The sequence below is a fragment of the Sminthopsis crassicaudata genome, chromosome 1 (assembly GCF_048593235.1).
Source record: "Sminthopsis crassicaudata isolate SCR6 chromosome 1, ASM4859323v1, whole genome shotgun sequence".
Taxonomy (NCBI): domain Eukaryota; kingdom Metazoa; phylum Chordata; class Mammalia; order Dasyuromorphia; family Dasyuridae; genus Sminthopsis; species Sminthopsis crassicaudata.
Window position 1 is genome coordinate 260678364 of NC_133617.1, and position 18536 is coordinate 260696899.

Here is an 18536-nt window from a genome sequence, read left to right on the forward strand (position 1 = left end):
AGAGAAATGCAAATTAAGACAACTCTGAGGTATCATTACACACCTGTCAGATTGGCTAAGATGACAGGAACAAATAACGATGAATGTTGGAGGGGCTGTGGGAAAACTGGGACACTGATGCATTGTTGGTGGAGTTGTGAAAGAATCCAACCATTCTGGAGAGCAATCTGGAATTATGCCCAAAAAGTTATCAAAATGTGCATACCCTTTGACCCAGCAGTGCTACTACTGGGCTTATATCCCAAGGAAATACTAAAGAAGGGAAAGGGACCTGTATGTGCCAAAATGTTTGTGGCAGCCCTTTTCATAGTGGCTAGAAGCTGGAAGATGAATGGATGTCCATCAATTGGAGAATGGTTGGGTAAACTATGGTATATGAATGTTATGGAATATTATTGTTCTATAAGAAATGACCAACAGGAGAAATACAGAGAGGCTTGGAGAGACTTACATCAACTGATGCTGAGTGAAACGAGCAGAACCAGAAGATCATTATACACTTCAACAATGATACTGTACGAGGATGTATGCTGATGGAAGTGGATTTCTTCAACATAGAGAAGAACTAATCCAATTCCAATTGATTAATGATGGACAGAACCAGCTACATCCAGAAAAGGAACACTGGGAAATGAATGTAAACTGTTATTTTTACCTTCTGAATCCAATTCTTCCTGTGCAACAAAAAATTCGGTTCTACACACATATATTGTATCTAAATTATACTGTAATATATTTAACATATATAAGACTGCTTGCCATCTGGGGGAGGGGGTTGGGGGAGGAAGGGAAAAAATCTGAATAGAAGTAAGTGCAAGGGATAATGTTGTAAAAAATTACCCATGCATATGTACTGTCAAAAAAATGTTATAATGATAAAATAAAATTAAAAAAAAAAAAGAAAAAAAAAATTTCCTTTTACTAATTCATTTCTGAAAAGGCTAAATATCACTTGTGTGAGATAAGGAATGTGATTTCTGGCAAGTACTCATCAAAAATACTATAATGAAAAGTTATAAATGTGTGTATATATAAGCATAAAACTTTAATAATTTGTCATATAATATGAAGAATCTATGACCAAGATTACTGATTAACTAAATTCAAGTTTTAAAAGATATAATCAAATGATATATAGACAAGCATTCTCAATTAGAATCTGTATTTATTGTTTCTTGTAAAAGCATCTTAATAGCCATATGAAGAAGTTATTTTCCTAAAAAATAACATTTTTAAAATATTCTCTTCTTTTAAAATTTTGAGTTCTGAATTTTATCCCTTTTTTGTATCATCTCCGCTACCCACTGAGAAGGTAAGCAATACAATATCAATTAAACATGCAAAATCGTGCAAAACATAGCTCCATATTAACCATATTTTAAAAAGCAAGGAAAATAAAGAGAAAACATACACTTCATTGCAGAGCTCATCACTGGTGAAGTTCTTTGGAATGTCTTGAATTACTGTATTGATCAGAAAAATTAAATCTTTCATAGTTGATTACCATTCCAACATTGTTGTTACTGTGCACAATGATATTCTGGTTCACTTCACTTTGCATTATATTCTATAGATCTTGCCATAATTTTTTTTTCTTTTCTGAGACCACACCCCTCATAAATTTTATAGCACAATAGTATTCCATCAAAATGATATACCACAACTTGTTCAGAATTATAATTATCCCTTAAATTTTCAATTCTTAAGGATCACAAAATAGCTTCCATAAATATCTTTATAATGTAGGTCCTTACCATTTTTCTTTGATCTATTTAGGATATAGACTTGGGTCAGAGTTTGCACAGTTTTATAGCTTTATGGGTACAGCTTCAAATTGTTCTTCACTTTGGTTGGATCAGTTCATAATTCCATAAAAAATTCATTAGCTTTCGAAATTTTCCATATGCCCTTCAACATTTGTCATTTTTTCTTTCTGTTCATATTAGCTAATCTTATAGGTATAAGGTGGTATCTCAGAATTGTTATAATTTGCATTTCTCTAATCAACAATGATTTAGAGTCTTTGTCCCATGAACTTAGATAGTTTTGACTTTTTCTAAAAATTATCTTCATATCCTTTGACTATATATCATTTGGGGAATAACTCTTATTTTGTATAAATTTGACTCAGTTCCATTCTCAGTATACATTAGAGGAATGAGGTCTTTATGAAATAAACTTGCTGCAATTTTTTTTAATATTGCTTCACTATGATACCTTTTAGCAAAATCTAGTTTCCTTGATGATCTATTTTTATTGGATCTATTTTTGCTTTTGTTACATCTAAGATCCTGATTGCATGTTGATGAAGCATGTTAGATTTCTCTCTAATCCTTCATTTTAATTAATTTTGTGTCTTTCTCTTTCATTTATTATTAACCAGATAATTGGTTTTTGGAAGAAGTTATTATAAAAGAAGGACATACCTCTGTCATCACTCATATCTTTACTTATCAAGACTGGATCAGTAAACATTCAGAAAAAAATTTTAGTGAAGCTACAATTCCACTGAAAGGTAATACTGGTCTTGTTGTTTGGATGTCACTCTGATATTGCTCAATCTAGAAAAGGATATAATAGTTTCCAATATGCTAATAGTTCAACTACAATCCTAGTAGATCTAAATAATACTTCAAATTTCCATATAAACAGAATTCATTAACTAGGATTCAAAGTTTAACTTAATAAATGATAAATGAAATTGAGTAAAATTAGAGGCATATTGCCTTGAACTTTGTATTTTATAAGCTTGACATATCATGGATATAACATATCAAAAAAGAAGTAAAATGATGCTTGGATGTTTGTGTATTGATCTGAAAATGTTTTATCAAATGTTTCTGTACCATTGAGGGGAGATTCCTGAATATGATTATTTATAGGTGAACTGTTTATAAATTGAAAATAAAGAAAATTTGAAGACCAAAATGGTAGATAGAGCTGCATCTCTACCAATTTACTCTCCTTTAAAATAATAGAATCTTAGAATATTAGACCTGAAGGATCCATTGCAGTTCATATTCTCTATCTTCTTTCATTTACAATTGGGATTGAGATTGAAAAAGGTTACAGAGTAGAAGGCAGATGATTGATCTAAATAGTTGATTCATAGATTGAGATCTTATAACTCAATCAACTTAAAACCCACTGTGACAAAGTTCATGAACTTCCCCCCCCCTTTTTTTTGGACTATAATTTTGCATGAAAATGAATAAAATGAAATAAACATATTAAATTTTATAAAAGGTTACAGAAGTACAGTATAAACTAATAAATATTATGTGCTCCAAACCTGTTTTTGAAACAGATTAGGTAACTGAGGTGTTGAAAAGTTAAAAGTCTTACTTAAGGTCTGGAGGTGGGTGCTAGAACTCAGATCTTCTTGCACTTGAAGTCAAAAGTTAGCTGGCAGTCTAACAAAAGGCAGCTGACAGTTACAAATCTTTATAAGTAAGTCCCTATCAGTGACTAGTTTTTATATCTGCTTTCAATAACTTTTTCTTACTGAAGAAAATTTGTACAATAATTCTTCTTAAATTTTATGTATTCTAGAACACGAGCTATTATATGTATTGTCATTTTAAAATGAATTTGATATTTTTGCTTATGTGCAATTATGAATTCCTTTAATACTTAATAACATGTTATGCAATGTAATTTGCTATTGTGTACAATACATGGTACTAATAGAAAGAAAAATCAGCCCCAAACTTATAATTCATCTTCAAATTAAGCTTTCGTAGAGCTTTTTCTCATAAAGATAACTGACAGCTGCCTATTGCTCATTAAAAATCTACTTCGAAGCCTAGTAGCCTATGAGTAAAATGATATTATCTATGGGAAGGATTGTAAATTAATCAATGAATTATTTTTCAAGAGATTTGTGAACAATACTATATATTTCTTTAAATAATGCAAGTAGGGACACATGGCTAAGATTAAAAGTATTTTTTTAAATTCTCAAATTCTTAAATAGAAACAAGATGAACATTCAAAAATAGAAAATTCTCCACCTCTTCTAGGTTACAATTGGGAATACTGCTGAATTAGCCCTTTATATTTCTATTATATGAAAACATCCAAAATGCCTGGTTTTTATTAATGGGGAATTCTCAGAAGAATAAGGCACCATTCAAAACATTGCTTACTAAAACCCTCATTTCTTCTTCATTATAACTCTCCAAGAGCTTTCATGTATTATTTCACTTGATTCTTACAACAGCCCCATGGAGTAGATAGTAAAGTATCATCATTTCTATTATCCCAATGAGAAAATTGAGCCAATTGAGCCATTAAACAACTGTCTCTAAGTCATATAATTAATTAGTTATACAACCTATGTCTATGTCTTGAGACTAAATCCAAGGTTTTTTTTTTTGTTTGTTTGTTTTATTTTTTTTACTATCCAACATTAGCCCATTCATTTACTCTCTCCTGGATCTTCAGCTTAGACTACTGTAGCCTGATCCCATCCTGCCTAGCCAATTGTATCTGTGAAGTCTTTGTTCCAGCTAGATCATTTATGGGACTGTTTGCTTCATAGAACTCCCATATGTGATCTTTACTTGTCCTTTGTTTTTCTCTTCTATTGATCCAAATTTTTGCCATTCATTCATGGACTATCTCTGGTCCTGTCTCTTCTAGATGACACTTTTGAAACACCATAGGTCTCATTGATTTCTTCCCTCTCTGAACTTGTGGAGCACATTTTTTTCCTGAAAGGCAAGTTATCTCTTAAAAATGTGATAACTTGTGTGGTTACTTTTTATTTACATTGCTATACTCCATAATGAACGATGAAGTGAAACTTAGTGTGTTTTATGTGCCAGGTTCTGTATCAAGAGCTGAGGATACATGTGAAAGCCAGTCTTTGCTCTCAAGGAGTTTACATTGTAAGGGGAGATAGAAATGAGGAAAATAGCACACAGAGGCACAGTTTGAAAATTATCTAGAAGTGATTTGGAGGTCAGGTTCTGTGGGAAAACACATTATTCAAAAACCAGAATCTCAAAAAGGTTCTGATAAGAGGGGTAGGAGAAAGATACAATTTTAATTAGAGTGTGTGTGTGTGTGTGTGTGTGTGTGTGTGTGTGTGTGTGTGTGTGAATTTGGGTTATCCTTCACTTAAATAGGATTTATGCATCTATCTAATAATAATGTTAGAATACTTTGATTTTTTTCAAAGCTTCTTTTCATTTGCTCCTCACAGCAGACTATGAATTAGCTTCAATAAGTATTTTTCTCATTTTATAAATGAAAAAATTGAGGATTCGAAAGGCTAAATTATTTGTTGCATTGTTACAAATATCAGAGGCAATATTTGAATCTACATCTTTACTGACTCTGATTCCAGTGCTTTTTCCACCCTAAAATGCTGGCTAATACATTTAATATTTTCTTTCTCTTCTCTCTTTCTCTTTCCTCTGTCCATCCATCTATTCATCAACATCCATCTATGCATCTATTTATCTGTCTTTGTTATTTTTTTAATTATAGAGGCAAATATGATCCCTGCAGTGATAAAAGACTCCCCTGTTACCAGCAAAGGTCAGTGGCAAATGTGGCTTTCTGCATCTCCCCTACCAGAAAACATTCCAGATATTCAATTGATTGTATTTGGAATGAGAGGAAAATCTCCTGTGCAGAAAATTGAGAACTTGAAAAATGATCCATTTTTGGTAAGTTTATACTAATATTACCTTTTCTTTATGTCTTGCTTGCCTTTCAAATAGCATTTTAATAGGTTGATTGAAAAATAGTTATAACCATGGCATTTGGACTGTCTCCTAACTTTTGTAATTTGTTATGTCAATCTCGATAAATTTAAAGTCATTGAAAACTATCAAGAAATTCTATAAAAATATGGTCAGCAAGGCTTCCAGAATGTTTTTTTTTCAGATATTAAATGGTGTAAAAGAATGCAAAGTGCCTAAAAATTGTTTTGAATCATTCTACCAAATCTCAGACACTATCGAATCTTGGCTGCCTTCTTGATAATTCAGTCTAGCTGCTTGAAATTTTTCCCCCAAAGGATGGAGCATTCAAATGCTTTAGCAAGTGTGTTTTAAGGAACTAGCACTGTTTATATGCCATCCTTTTTTAGAGATTACCAGAGACATAAAAATCATTTGATTATGGTATGGAAAGATCAATGTTCATAAAGTCTTCTTTTTAACTCTAGTTTTGTTATTTCACAGTTGCACATTGATGACATTGGTGACATCACAAAAGTTTCTTTTTTATTACCTGACTCATGTTTGAAGAAAGGAATTAAGCTACACAAGGTACTGTTTAGTATTGTGTATAGAGTATATTTAAATCACTGCAAGAAACATCATTTTTTTGAACTAATTCTTTTTGGAATATTGAATTCTGCATAGTTTAAAAATAAGTCATTTCCCCGGTAAACAAACATGATTCTTCCTACCCCTAGAGAAAAGTTGAGTGAGATGTTATAAATCCATGGAGGGAAAGAAATGTCCTTAGAGGCCTGCATCATTATCTGTCAGGGACAATACCTCTAATTGAAATTCAAAGTGAGGAGGTTGGACTAGAGAGGCTCAGAATTTCCTGCCTATTCTACCACGATGAACTGTGGTCCTATGATTTACAACCCTGAAAGGAGGTGAGGTCTTGATATGGATTTCAGGTTCTACTGAGGCTAGAATTCTCTTGTCTCCCAGGAGCTTTTACTAAGAGGAAAAAAGATTTCCTAAACTATTCTGAGTAAAAATTGTCTGATGAAGAAAAGATAAAGTTCCTCTGGGGCCTGATTAAGGCATTGTTCCTATTTCGATGCTGACACCTTCCCTTTTTCTCCCTGTTCATGTTTGTACAAGAGTGTAGAGTTCAAAGAAGCTACTTTATCCTCCACACATAAGAAAACATGTTATTAACACCAACCAAGCTATGGATTGAAGAACTAAGTGAAATGCTAGGCACTATTTAAAGTGAAATTTTTACTTGGATATCATATTTCTGACTTCACATCAATCCTATTCTCATACAAACACTTCATTTTTCTATCCATTCTGCCTTCTTCTCTTCCTATTTTTCCCTCCTATAAGATATTTGCAATTGACAATTTGCTCAATTTTTATTTTAATATTTATTTTTTGTATAGTTCCACTCTGACGTGGGAATGGCTTGTTTTCCTAACTAGACTGTAAATGCTCCATACTCCTGGGAATTGTTCCTCTAGTGCAGGATGATGTTATGCAAATAATAGGCGCTAAATAAATATGATGAATGGATAAAGTATTTAATTAATAAAGATCTCATTGCCTTTTCTCTCATTATTTTCTATCACAGCCTTCTTTTTTTTTTTCCATTTCTCCTTTTCTGAGTATAACTGTGCTTTTTAATATTATGAAAATTCTGCCACCTTTAATTTTTAAAGAAAAGATGAATGTGGAATATTTGGCTTAATGAAATGAAAATTACTGACCTAGAAGGAAGGGATGATTTTTTTTTCTCATACTGGTCTTCATTACAAATTTGTTCTTAGTTGATTCTTCTTCATAAGAAAAAAATAGAAAAGAATACTGAAAAACTTACACTGAAGAGAAACATCCTGCAAAGTTGCGAATAACCTGATAGAAGATTTTCTGTTGTTAAAAAAATCACTTATACCTAAACTTTTTTTTTGAGAAAACCTAATTTGACCCAAGAAATTTGAAATACAAATGCATGGGATAAAGCATACTTAAGTCAACTGTGACTAGCATAGGGCTAAAAAAGGATCCAGTAGTTACATTCTGAAAAGATTGATATTTCTTTGGAGTTCAACCTTGTTTAAGAGTCTCTGAGTGAAAAGAGAGACTAATTCTGACTCTAGGTATTTAAAAAAAAAAGAGTTTACAGAGCAGAAAGAGGAGGCATCGGACCAGGAATAGATTAGTTCTTATAATTGGGGTGTCACATTTGAAGGCTATTTCTATTATAGGGATAAGAGTGAGAACATATCAGTTCTTACTCTTAATGCTATAGCAATAAAAGTAAAAAAAAAAAAAAATAGGGTGGTGCTCCTTAAGGCAGTGGGAAGAATTGGGTCTGAGCTGAACATTAAAGTTGAAAAGGAGACTGCATCAACCAAAAAATTAAAAAAAAATCTGAGGCTGATACATTTTTTAAAAAGATGTTTGGGGAAAGAGGGGTCTATGTTGGAAGGGAAAGATGAGATCATATTTTTCTAAGTAATACAAATTGACATATACATAGCTCCATAGAAAAAGGAATGGGGAGAGGAACAATATATAACATAATGAAGTTTAATGGCAAGACTAGGCCCCTCATTACTCTGAAATCCTTTTACACTGAAAAACTTAGTAAGAATTCTGTGAATGTTATAGTTACCCAGAAAGTGTTGAATTCAGACATCAAAAGTAGTACATTTGATATCAGATAAGGAAAAAGTAGAAAGAAAGATGAATAAAGATATGGTCAAGAGATAAGTTAAAAAATTACATTTTATATATATGCATACATACTTTTATGTAGTAACTAAATACATAAGAGAAAGTATAATTAAAAACTATTAGAAAAGAATTGAGAATCTGACATTAGTATATTTCAAATTTAGTTATTAAGCAGTTATTATCAAAGTTATCTGCTATTGGATTTTGAAAAAAACGATTGTTTATAAGTCCAATAAACTATACAAATAATACCCAGAAACAAATTCAGACAGAAGTCAGTGTTCACAAAATTCAAGAACACAGACTCCTGGGGAAGGAGATTTTATATTTTATAAGCATTGAAAAATACTCTGGCAAATAATAAAGTTCACTTAGCATCTTTTTTGTGATATAATAAATTGAAAGGAGATTAATATTCTCAACATAAAACATTGTACCACGAGACAAATTAAAGTAAAATACAAAGTTACATATTACACCATCATAGATGGAGGTATTTTTTAATAACAAGGCAAGGAATAGAATAAATCACTAGATAATTTTGGCTTTATTTTAAAAATTAAAAAAGTTTTTTCATGTGTACAATCTATGTAAGGTAAACTAAGAGATGCAATATAGATGGGAAAAACCTAGCATTAAGTATCTGTAAGAATCCTGACCTCCAAAATATAATTGGCACACATATATTTAAATAAGTACCATATTCCTGCAGAGAAGTAGTTAAAAGATGCAAATTTAAAAAAAAGAAATTCAAAGTAAAATGTTCCAAATCAATACTTAACACTTATATGAAATTTAATTCCATAAACATGTATTACATAAGTACAAGACACTGTGCTTAGTTGATGATAACACAAAGTTTTCTTTAAGAAAATACTAATGACTATTAGGACCATAAAGTATTACCTCATCACAGTTAATATAACAAAGAAATTAAAAGATAATAAAACTTATTTTTGCAGAGGATAAAGTAGTTCTAAAACTTTTTGATTTTCAGTGAAATATACATACATATTATATATATATATATAATATGTATGTAAAATGTTGTTTTATTCTTTAATTGATATATACATATTATATATATATATCAATTAAAGAGTAAAACAAAATTTAAAAATATTGTTAATTCATTTAAAATAATAACAACTATTTTGTCAATACAAATAGCATGTTTTATGAAAAAATATGAAAAATTGGAATAATTTTTCAAAACAAAGAAAAAACTTAGTGAGAATTGTGGAATTATATTGTTTTTACATATTTTTCAAATCTCCTTAATATTTATCTTATAGAAGACAGTGCAATTCTCATATCTGTTTCGTTCAATCTGTTGAAATACTTTGTTTTAATTTTATGTGAAGAAAATCTAGTCTAACATGTACATATATTTGGAAAAGAGTAGGATGATTTAATATTCAAACACATTAATAATATTAATAGAGGCCTAGGATTCTGCACATTATATTTTACAAAGTACTGGACAGTGGAATTAAAAGTATGCTAATCCAGTGCTTATAGATGGATGCATTGTTTCAACTATTTTGGAAAACAATTGGGTATTATACAAGCAAAAAAAAATCAAGCATTTGTTACATCCATGTTTCTTGAGGTTTTAGTTATTCATTGTTGAAAACAATAATAATTTCAGTACTGTAGGTATTTGAATGACCAAAATCTCTGTCTACTGAATAGAAATGAATTAATTTATAAGAACCGAATTCTTTTCTGTTGCCTGCAGCTCCGACTCAAAGACATGGATACGAAGGAAGAACTGGCCTTTTATGTGGCAGACCAGTGGCTCTTTGATGAAGATGGATCAGAAAGTGTGACAGAGCTAGCGGCAGTTAGGCCAGAAAAGGAACCCTTAAGAGGTATCGCTGCTAAAATAAGAAATAGCCCTTCAAATTTTTTTTTTTTTGTTCCTGAAATGTTTCATTAGGTTGCTCATTTCACATTAAAGAGGATCTAATTTTGGAAAAATCCCCATCAGTTACAAAGATTTTCGATGTGTTTTAGCCTTATTCCTATTTATAAGATTAGCACTAAAAATTATAACATCAAAGACTGAGAACTGGAAGGGACTTTCAAGGCCATCTTATCCAATGCTCTCACTTTAGAGATGATAAATTTCAGGCTCAGAGAAATTCATTGATTTGCCCAAAGACACACTAGTAGTATCTGGCAGAATTGGAATTCAAGCACTGGATCTTCAATTCCAAATCTAGCACAATTTCCACAGAGCCTAGCAACATGATTATCAATTTACTAACTTAGACAATTAGCCTTATTTTTTTAGTTTAAATGTGAAAGGGTCTGTGTTTAGTTTTTAATGCTCCATTATGATAAAAACATTTTTTTTGACCGTGGTAAGATTTTTTTTTTTAATGGTCACTATATTTTATTGTTTAAATTTAAATGAAAATGGAAGAAGGATCTGAACCTGTGAAAATGTTAATGCACATAATAGCTGGTATTCAGACAGTATTTTAAGGTTTGCAAAGTAGTTTATAAATATCTTATTTGATCCTTACAGTAATCCTGGGATGAAGGTACAATTATTATTCTTATCTTACAGATGAGGAAGCTGATGTAAATAGAAGTGACTTGTTCAAGGTTATATATCTTGGAAATAACTCAGGTTAGATTTGTACTTGAGTGAGGCTTACTTATTTCAGGCTCACATCCTACATGCTTGTTTACCTAAATACATCTCACAATCTACATATTTGTAAATATATGCAAATTTATGCAATATGTAAATATACACACATATTAATATATATATATATATATATATATATATATATATATATACACATACAAAATATATATAGAGATGGATGAATGTGTGAAAGAAATGGAGAACTTGTTTTTTATGCCAATTCTGATTATTTCCTTAGTTACACATATTTGAGGTAATCTTTATCACCAAGGTATGTAGAAATACTTGGACAACAACTCTTGTGTTTCAGAACCAGAATACTGATGAAATTCCATAGGGAAAGGTTTCATAGCTCTTTTTTTCTAAGTTAACACTGCCCTTGCTAAAATATTTTTGTCATGCTGCCTAAAGGAGCTTGTATTACTTAACAATATGCTGTCATCTAGACATCATGGTAGATGATAATTATTACTATCAGTGGGAAATGCTAATGCATATTGAAGGGGAGAGTTGAGCCACTTCCCCAGACCACACTAATTGGTAGTGGCAGCAATTATCTCACTGAGAGCCTAATATGCAGTGCTGCTATTTGGAATAGACATAGGAACCTCCCATTATGGTTTTTTCTCTCCTTTCCCATAAAATTCCAGAGCAGACAAGGAAACACTAACTAGATTTAAAAGCTATAATTAATATGAAGAGAACTTACTTAGATAACAGCTTTTATCCCATTTTCTCTGAATGGAAATGAGAGCATGAACATGGATCTAAAATGTACCATTTGGGTAACATCTGAAAGTGGAAACTTATCATCAAAGAACTCAGATTTGGTATTTTACTCTACTATTCCTTCTGTATTCCTTAAAGAAAGAAAACGTGACACTTTACATAATATTTGAATGAAAGGTATTAGATCTTAATCTTGAGAAAATTATAGATACTGTTTATTTTCACTTCAGATATAATACCATGAACATAGTCAATATACAGTAAAATTAGTTCATCCCTTTTACTTTACACTAGGGGAAATGAAATTCAGAGAAGGGGTGACTGGTTCAAGGTCATGAAAGCATTAAATAGCAGAGTCAATTATTCAAACACAATACTTCTGATTCTAGTACAGTATTTTTCATTCTATAACACACTACCCAAGGCCTATGGTTGTTATTTCTAACAGTTATTTATATTTGGCATTAAATTGATGAATAAAGCACTTTCTTTGTACAAAATACTATACTAAGCACCGGGGATATAAACAGAAAAGTAAGATAATCCCTACTCTCAAGCAGCTCACATTCTTTGCAAGGAAACAGCATATATGGAAGATTTTATGTCCAAATCAAATAGAAAAAAAAAAATCACATGACCTTTAGAGTACAGTGGCAAACCAAATGGTAATATTTGAATGTTTTCTTGAATTTCATTTCCAGTTTCTGATGCTGAATGATTTGACATTATCAAACACTTTGAGAATAAGAACTTTTTTTTGAGGATCTTCAACATATGTAGTTGTGGTACCTGCAGGAGCTCTCTCCACGCTGCTAGATTGCGAATATCACTATTCCAAAATCTCTTGGGTCCTTTTCTTTTTTCATGAGGATTTGAAGGGACATGGTATTCAATGAAATGGTGGTGGTGATTCAGCTCATCTGCCACATGTTACCTTCTGTTTCCCCTTTAGGGAACCTGTCTCTTTCACATAGGCTGCCATGACTATTCTGACAATTGACAATTGATGGTGATGGTCAAACCTTTATAAGTTTTCTCTCCTGATGATAGTGTGACAGCTAGGTTAGAAGGAAAACTGGTGGTCTGGGCAGGGCTGCCACATCCAGTGCTCTATGCACCCATTGAAATTGAAAATTGAAATTGAAAAGCATTTGTTACTGATGGTGATGAGGAAGGTCCTTTTTCTACAACTTCTCTTTTCAGTGATGGCTATGGGATGAAGCTGGAAATAGATCTGGTGCCTTGGTGAACTCTGCTCTCACCAAGGCTTATGAGCATCACCACCATGGTTGGAAGGGCAGAAGAGTGGGGATTTGACTCATTGGAGACATGTTGTCTCTTATCTTTCCCACAGGCTAAATCAGTTAGACTGGCTCACCTCTACAGCGGATAAACATTATTGATTCTGAATGTGCCTTTTTATGAAATTTTCCTTCTTTCTTTTTTTTTTGTTTGTTTACAGATGTGCTTTACTTAGTTAATATCCATACAGGGATACAACCAGCATCAGGAACTGATGTAGATATTTTTATCACAATATTTGGGGAAAATGGAGACTCGTGTCGAAGAAAACTCAGGCATCCAGGGTTAAATTCCTGTTTCGAAAGAGGCAAGGTATAGTGTGAGCTAAGTGAAAACACTCTGTATATGTGTATACATGTTGGTGAGTGAGTGTGTACATGTGTATATGTGCCACTGGAAACCCATTTGACTTTTAGAAGATGTCTTTTTGAAAAAAGAACAATTAAGACAAAGCACAGCTTCCAATATGTAGTAGGTGAACAACAGATATCCATTGATGGTGATAAAATTATTATTGGTTTTGATCATTATCACTATGTACTTTGGCAACATTAGTATTGAACACAACAAAAATATCCATTGAAAAATGGTGACCTAACAATGATTCAGATATAATTAAAAAAATAACGAATGGTATTATGAACTCCTATGATAATTTGCATGTTCATTCTTTTGAATCAAAAAAAAAATGAACATACTTTATTTTTCTTCTTTTTAAAAAAATCCTTTTATTTTACATTTGTTTTCAGCCAAATCCCTTGATTCCTTACCTTTCTGTATGAAAAAATATTTTTTTAAACTTTCAGTAAAACCATCCAGCATGTCAGTTGTATCAGACAGCATATGTAGTATTCCCTTTTCATAGTCACAGACTTTTTCAATGAATAGGGGCAATGTATTTCTCTTCTCTGAAGCCTTCCCAATTAGATCACTTATTACATAACTTACAGTTTCATACTATTTGTCTTTATAGATACATTGTTATGCTCCTTGGGGATTCTGTTTCCCAAATTCTGCTTATTTTACTTCATATCATTCAAATATCTTTTTAAGGTTCTATGTATTTTGTATATTCAACATTTATTATAAAGCAGTAATATTCCATTATATTAATGTGCTACAGTTTGTTTATCCATCCTCTCAATAACATAAACCTATTTCATTTTAACTATTTTTCTTTAAAAATAAAATTTTGTTAATATATTATTTTATACCAGCATTTTTTCCAATGAATCTGTCCTCTCACCCTCCTAGAGAACTGTCCCTTATATAACATAATAAAAAGGAGAAAAAGTTCCACAGAACTAACCAACATATCAAACAAGTCTAACATTATATGTTGCATCTTGCTGCCATAGCCTCTACCTCTAAAAAGAAGGGACGTAAAGGAATTTTTATATATCTTAGGGACAAGTTTAGTTCATATTTCGTAGTTTCTAAATTCTGTTATTTTGTTGTCATTGTTGCTTTCATTTTCAATTTTGAAGATGCCGTTTTTTCTGGTTCCACTGACTTTGCATCAGTTCATTTAAGTTTTTTTATTCTTTTCTGTATTTATCATTTCATATAGCACAGGAATATTTAATCATATCCATGTACCACAACTTGTTAGTCATTTCCCAATAACCAGACATCTACATATTTTGCTACTACAAAAAGCTTTACTAAAAATAAATTAGTATTTATAGAAATTTTCTTTTTACCATTGATAAACTTGGGCCACATGTCATACATTCTCTGAGATTAAATGACTATTCAAATTTTTTTGAAATTCCAAATGCATTCCAGAATGACTAGCTCAATTTTCATGTTCATCAAATAATGTGTGAATGTGCCCATCTTTCTACAAATCCACCAATATTGACCATTATTATCTTTGTCATCTTTGCCAACTTCTGGTTGTGAGATAAAACCTCAGAAAATTTTTGATGTGAATTTCTCTTGTTGTTGATAATTTGGAGCATTCTAAAATTTTCTTATGAGAATTATTTCTTTATATCCTTTAAAATTTTACCTATGAGGGAATTATTTTTATATTTTTGCATATTGCCTTTATAAATTGTGTATGATATAATTTTCTTTTTTTGACCGTTTTTATTAAAGCTTTTTGTTTTTAAAACATATGTATGGAAAATTTTCAACATTCACCCTTGCAAAACCTTGTTTCCAAATATTTTCCCTCCTTTCTTCCTACCCTTTCCTTTACATGCTAAATGATCTAATATATATTAACATGTGCAATTCTTCTATTCTATGCAATTCTATTCTAATTTCCATAATTATCATGCTGCACAAGAAAAATCAAATCAAAAAGGGGAAAAAAAATGGGAAAACAAAACCAAAATGCAAGCAACAACCAAGAGTGAAAAGGCTGTGTTGTGGTCCACACTCAGTTCCCACAGTCCTCTCTGAGTGCAGATGGCTCTCTTCATCACAAGACCATTGGAACTGGCCTGAATCATCTCATTGTTGAAAAGAGCCATGTTCATATGTTATCATTTTCAAGAGATATTTAATAGAAATATATTTCTAGACCATGTCCCTTCTTATCTTGATTGTTCTAATTTTGTTGTACAAAAGCATTTCAATTTTATATAAACTAAAATGTGCCTTTATTAATTTTTTTTCTTGGCTGAGGCTATTGGGGTTAAGTGATTTGTCCAGGGTCACACAGTTAAAAAGTTTTAAATGTCTGAAGCCAGATTTGAATTCAAGTCTCCTGACTTCAGCACAGGTGCTTTGTCAACTGGGCTGTCTAGCTGTCCCACCTTTATTTACTATTAAGAATTTTCTCTCCTCAGCCCCACAGTGATATCTGTAAAAGTTACCTGATTTAGTTCTTTTGTAACCATTTTATACTGTGACTCTTTAATATTTAGGTCCCATTTTTATTTTGATATATTATGTGGCATATGATACATTGACTGATCTGAACCTAATTAAAATCAATCTGTTTTCTAGTTTTCTTAGAAATTATTGTCAAATAGAGATTTTTTTTCTACTTGGGTAATCCCTTTTATTTTCCATGACAAAAAGTTTTTTTAATTTTAATTTTTTATTTTATAATTATAAGTTATTATTAACAGTACATATGCATGGGTAATTTTTTTTACAACATTATCCTTTGCACTCACTTCAATTCCAACTTTTCCCTTCCTTCCCTCTGCCCCCTCCCCTAGATGGCAAGCAGTCTTATACATGTTAAATGTTATAGTATATCCTAGATACAATATATGTGTGCAGAACCGAATTTCTTGTTGCACAGGAAGAATTGGATTCAGAAGGTAAACATAATCTGGGAAGAAAAACAAAAATGCAAACAGTTTATACTCATTTTCCAGTGTTCCTTTTCTGGGTGTAGCTGATTCTGTCTATCATTGATCAATTGGAACTGAATTAGATCTTCTCTGACAAAAAGTTTTTCTCTGAAGATTTTAGTGTATAACTTGTTAATGCCTTCCCTAAAGGTTATATTCAAGATCTGTAGCTAAAAGTAAATGAACATTTTAGTCCCTTTTTCATTTTTCCATATAATTCCAAACTGTCTTCCAGAATTGTTTTGCCTCAGTTTTCTCAAACAAAAAAGTAGAGTGGAACTATAGGAAAACCAAACAAAATAAAGATTGCACTACAATGTCTTTACATTTGACTTAATATAAGATGACAATATTTATGTATTTCTTAAAAGTTTGAAAAAATGTTTATATATTTATATGTATATATATATGTACATATATATACATATATATATATATACACACACACACACACACACACACACACATACATACATACACTAAGTCATTTAATCCTCACAATAATCCTGTGAGAGGATCTGTTATTATCACAACTTTTTAGATAAATCTACTGAAATCCAGGCAGAGTAAATAACTTGACAGTGGTTATAATGACTAGTAAGTGTCAAAGATAAGATTTCAATTTATGAATTATGTACAATGCTCTTGTTCTGCTTACTTCATTTTGCATCAGTTCATGTTAGGTCTTTTCCCAGGTTTTTTCTGAAATCATCTTGCTTGTCATTTCTTATACCACAATAATATTCCATTACTCTCATATACCACAGCTTATTTAGCCATTCTGCTATTGACTATTGTTTCTTTTAAAAAAATTGCTGGGTTCCCATTCCAAGCTCCTACTGTCAATCCATTGTGTCACCCAACTACATAAAAGAAGATAAGAAAGAAAAAAAAATAGATTTGTGGATTTGTGTTAGCCTTTCACTGGCTTCATTTAATCCATCTTATCATTCTTTCTTATTATTTTGTTTCTAGCTCTCTCCCATTATCATTTTCAAATACTCATAGGATAGGAAATGGGTATGTGATTTTTCTTTTCAATATTCAACTCCTTGTTGAGGAAATTTCCTCTACAAATGTGGATTGGCACTTCCTCTCTAATTTATGATCTTAGGAAGTTTTCTAGAGCACTGAGAGGTTGAGGAACTTGCCCAAGATTACACAATCAGTATTTCAGAAATGATACTTGAACCCAGATTTTCCTGTCTGAAATCTATTTATATATCTATAGCAATCATTCTGCTTCTGCAGAGAGCCATATCTATATTTTAAATATATGTCAGATTTACTTTATTATTTTCAATATAAATATCTTATTTTCCCCAATTATGTGTTAAAACAATTTTAAGAGATTAAAAAAGTTCTGAATTCCAAGTTCTAACCCTCCCTCCTCTCCATCCCTTTCTCACTTTTCTGCCCACTACCTGATACAGTAAGTAATCTAATGTCAAATTACAGATGTGTAATCATGTAAAACATTTCCATATTAGTCATTTTGTGCAAGAAATTCAAATAACAAAAAGAAAGAAAAAAAAGCAAAAAATAGCATGTTTCAATCTGTATTCAAATAGAATCAGTTCTTTCTCTGGTAGCAGATAGTATGCTTCCTCATTAGTCTTTGGGGGTTGTATTAGATCATTGTATAGCCAAGTCATTTACAATTCTCCATCTTACAAAATTGTTATTCTTATGTACAATGCTGTCTTATTCTACTCACTTAATTTTGCATCAGTTCAAGTTAATATTTTCCCAGGTTTTTCTGAAATCATCCTGTTTGTCATTTCTTATAACACAATAATATTTCATTACATTCATATATCACAGCTTATTCTCCTATTAATTATTGATCCTTGTTTTTTTTTTAATTGCTGGTATCTCCTCTATTAAGTGTGGATTCATTTAAAAGAAAAAAAAAATGATTGCAGAAGAAACATGTGAAACAAACACAGCTTCCTAATATTTTAGCTCTAATTATAATTGACCAATACCTATTCAAGAACATTCTTCACACATTCCAGGGAGAAGATTAATGGAGTGTGTCCATGAACAAATAAATGACCACCATTAGGAACCTCAGTTTCCTCCTCTATAAAATTGATATTTGGA

At 31.3% G+C, this 18536-nt stretch overlaps 1 protein-coding gene across 3 annotated transcripts in view; it reads left to right on the forward strand.

Moving 5' to 3' along the window:
* LOC141549101 (lipoxygenase homology domain-containing protein 1-like) overlaps positions 1-18536 on the forward strand; it is a 598160-nt gene that overhangs the window by 514064 nt on the left and 65560 nt on the right. For all 3 annotated transcript variants that reach the window (XM_074278423.1, XM_074278432.1, XM_074278441.1), the window contains exons 40-44: positions 2384-2515; positions 5497-5678; positions 6198-6284; positions 10159-10291; positions 13274-13425. In XM_074278423.1, coding sequence (XP_074134524.1) covers positions 2384-2515; positions 5497-5678; positions 6198-6284; positions 10159-10291; positions 13274-13425 — 686 coding nt within the window. The remainder of the gene's footprint in view (positions 1-2383; positions 2516-5496; positions 5679-6197; positions 6285-10158; positions 10292-13273; positions 13426-18536) is intronic.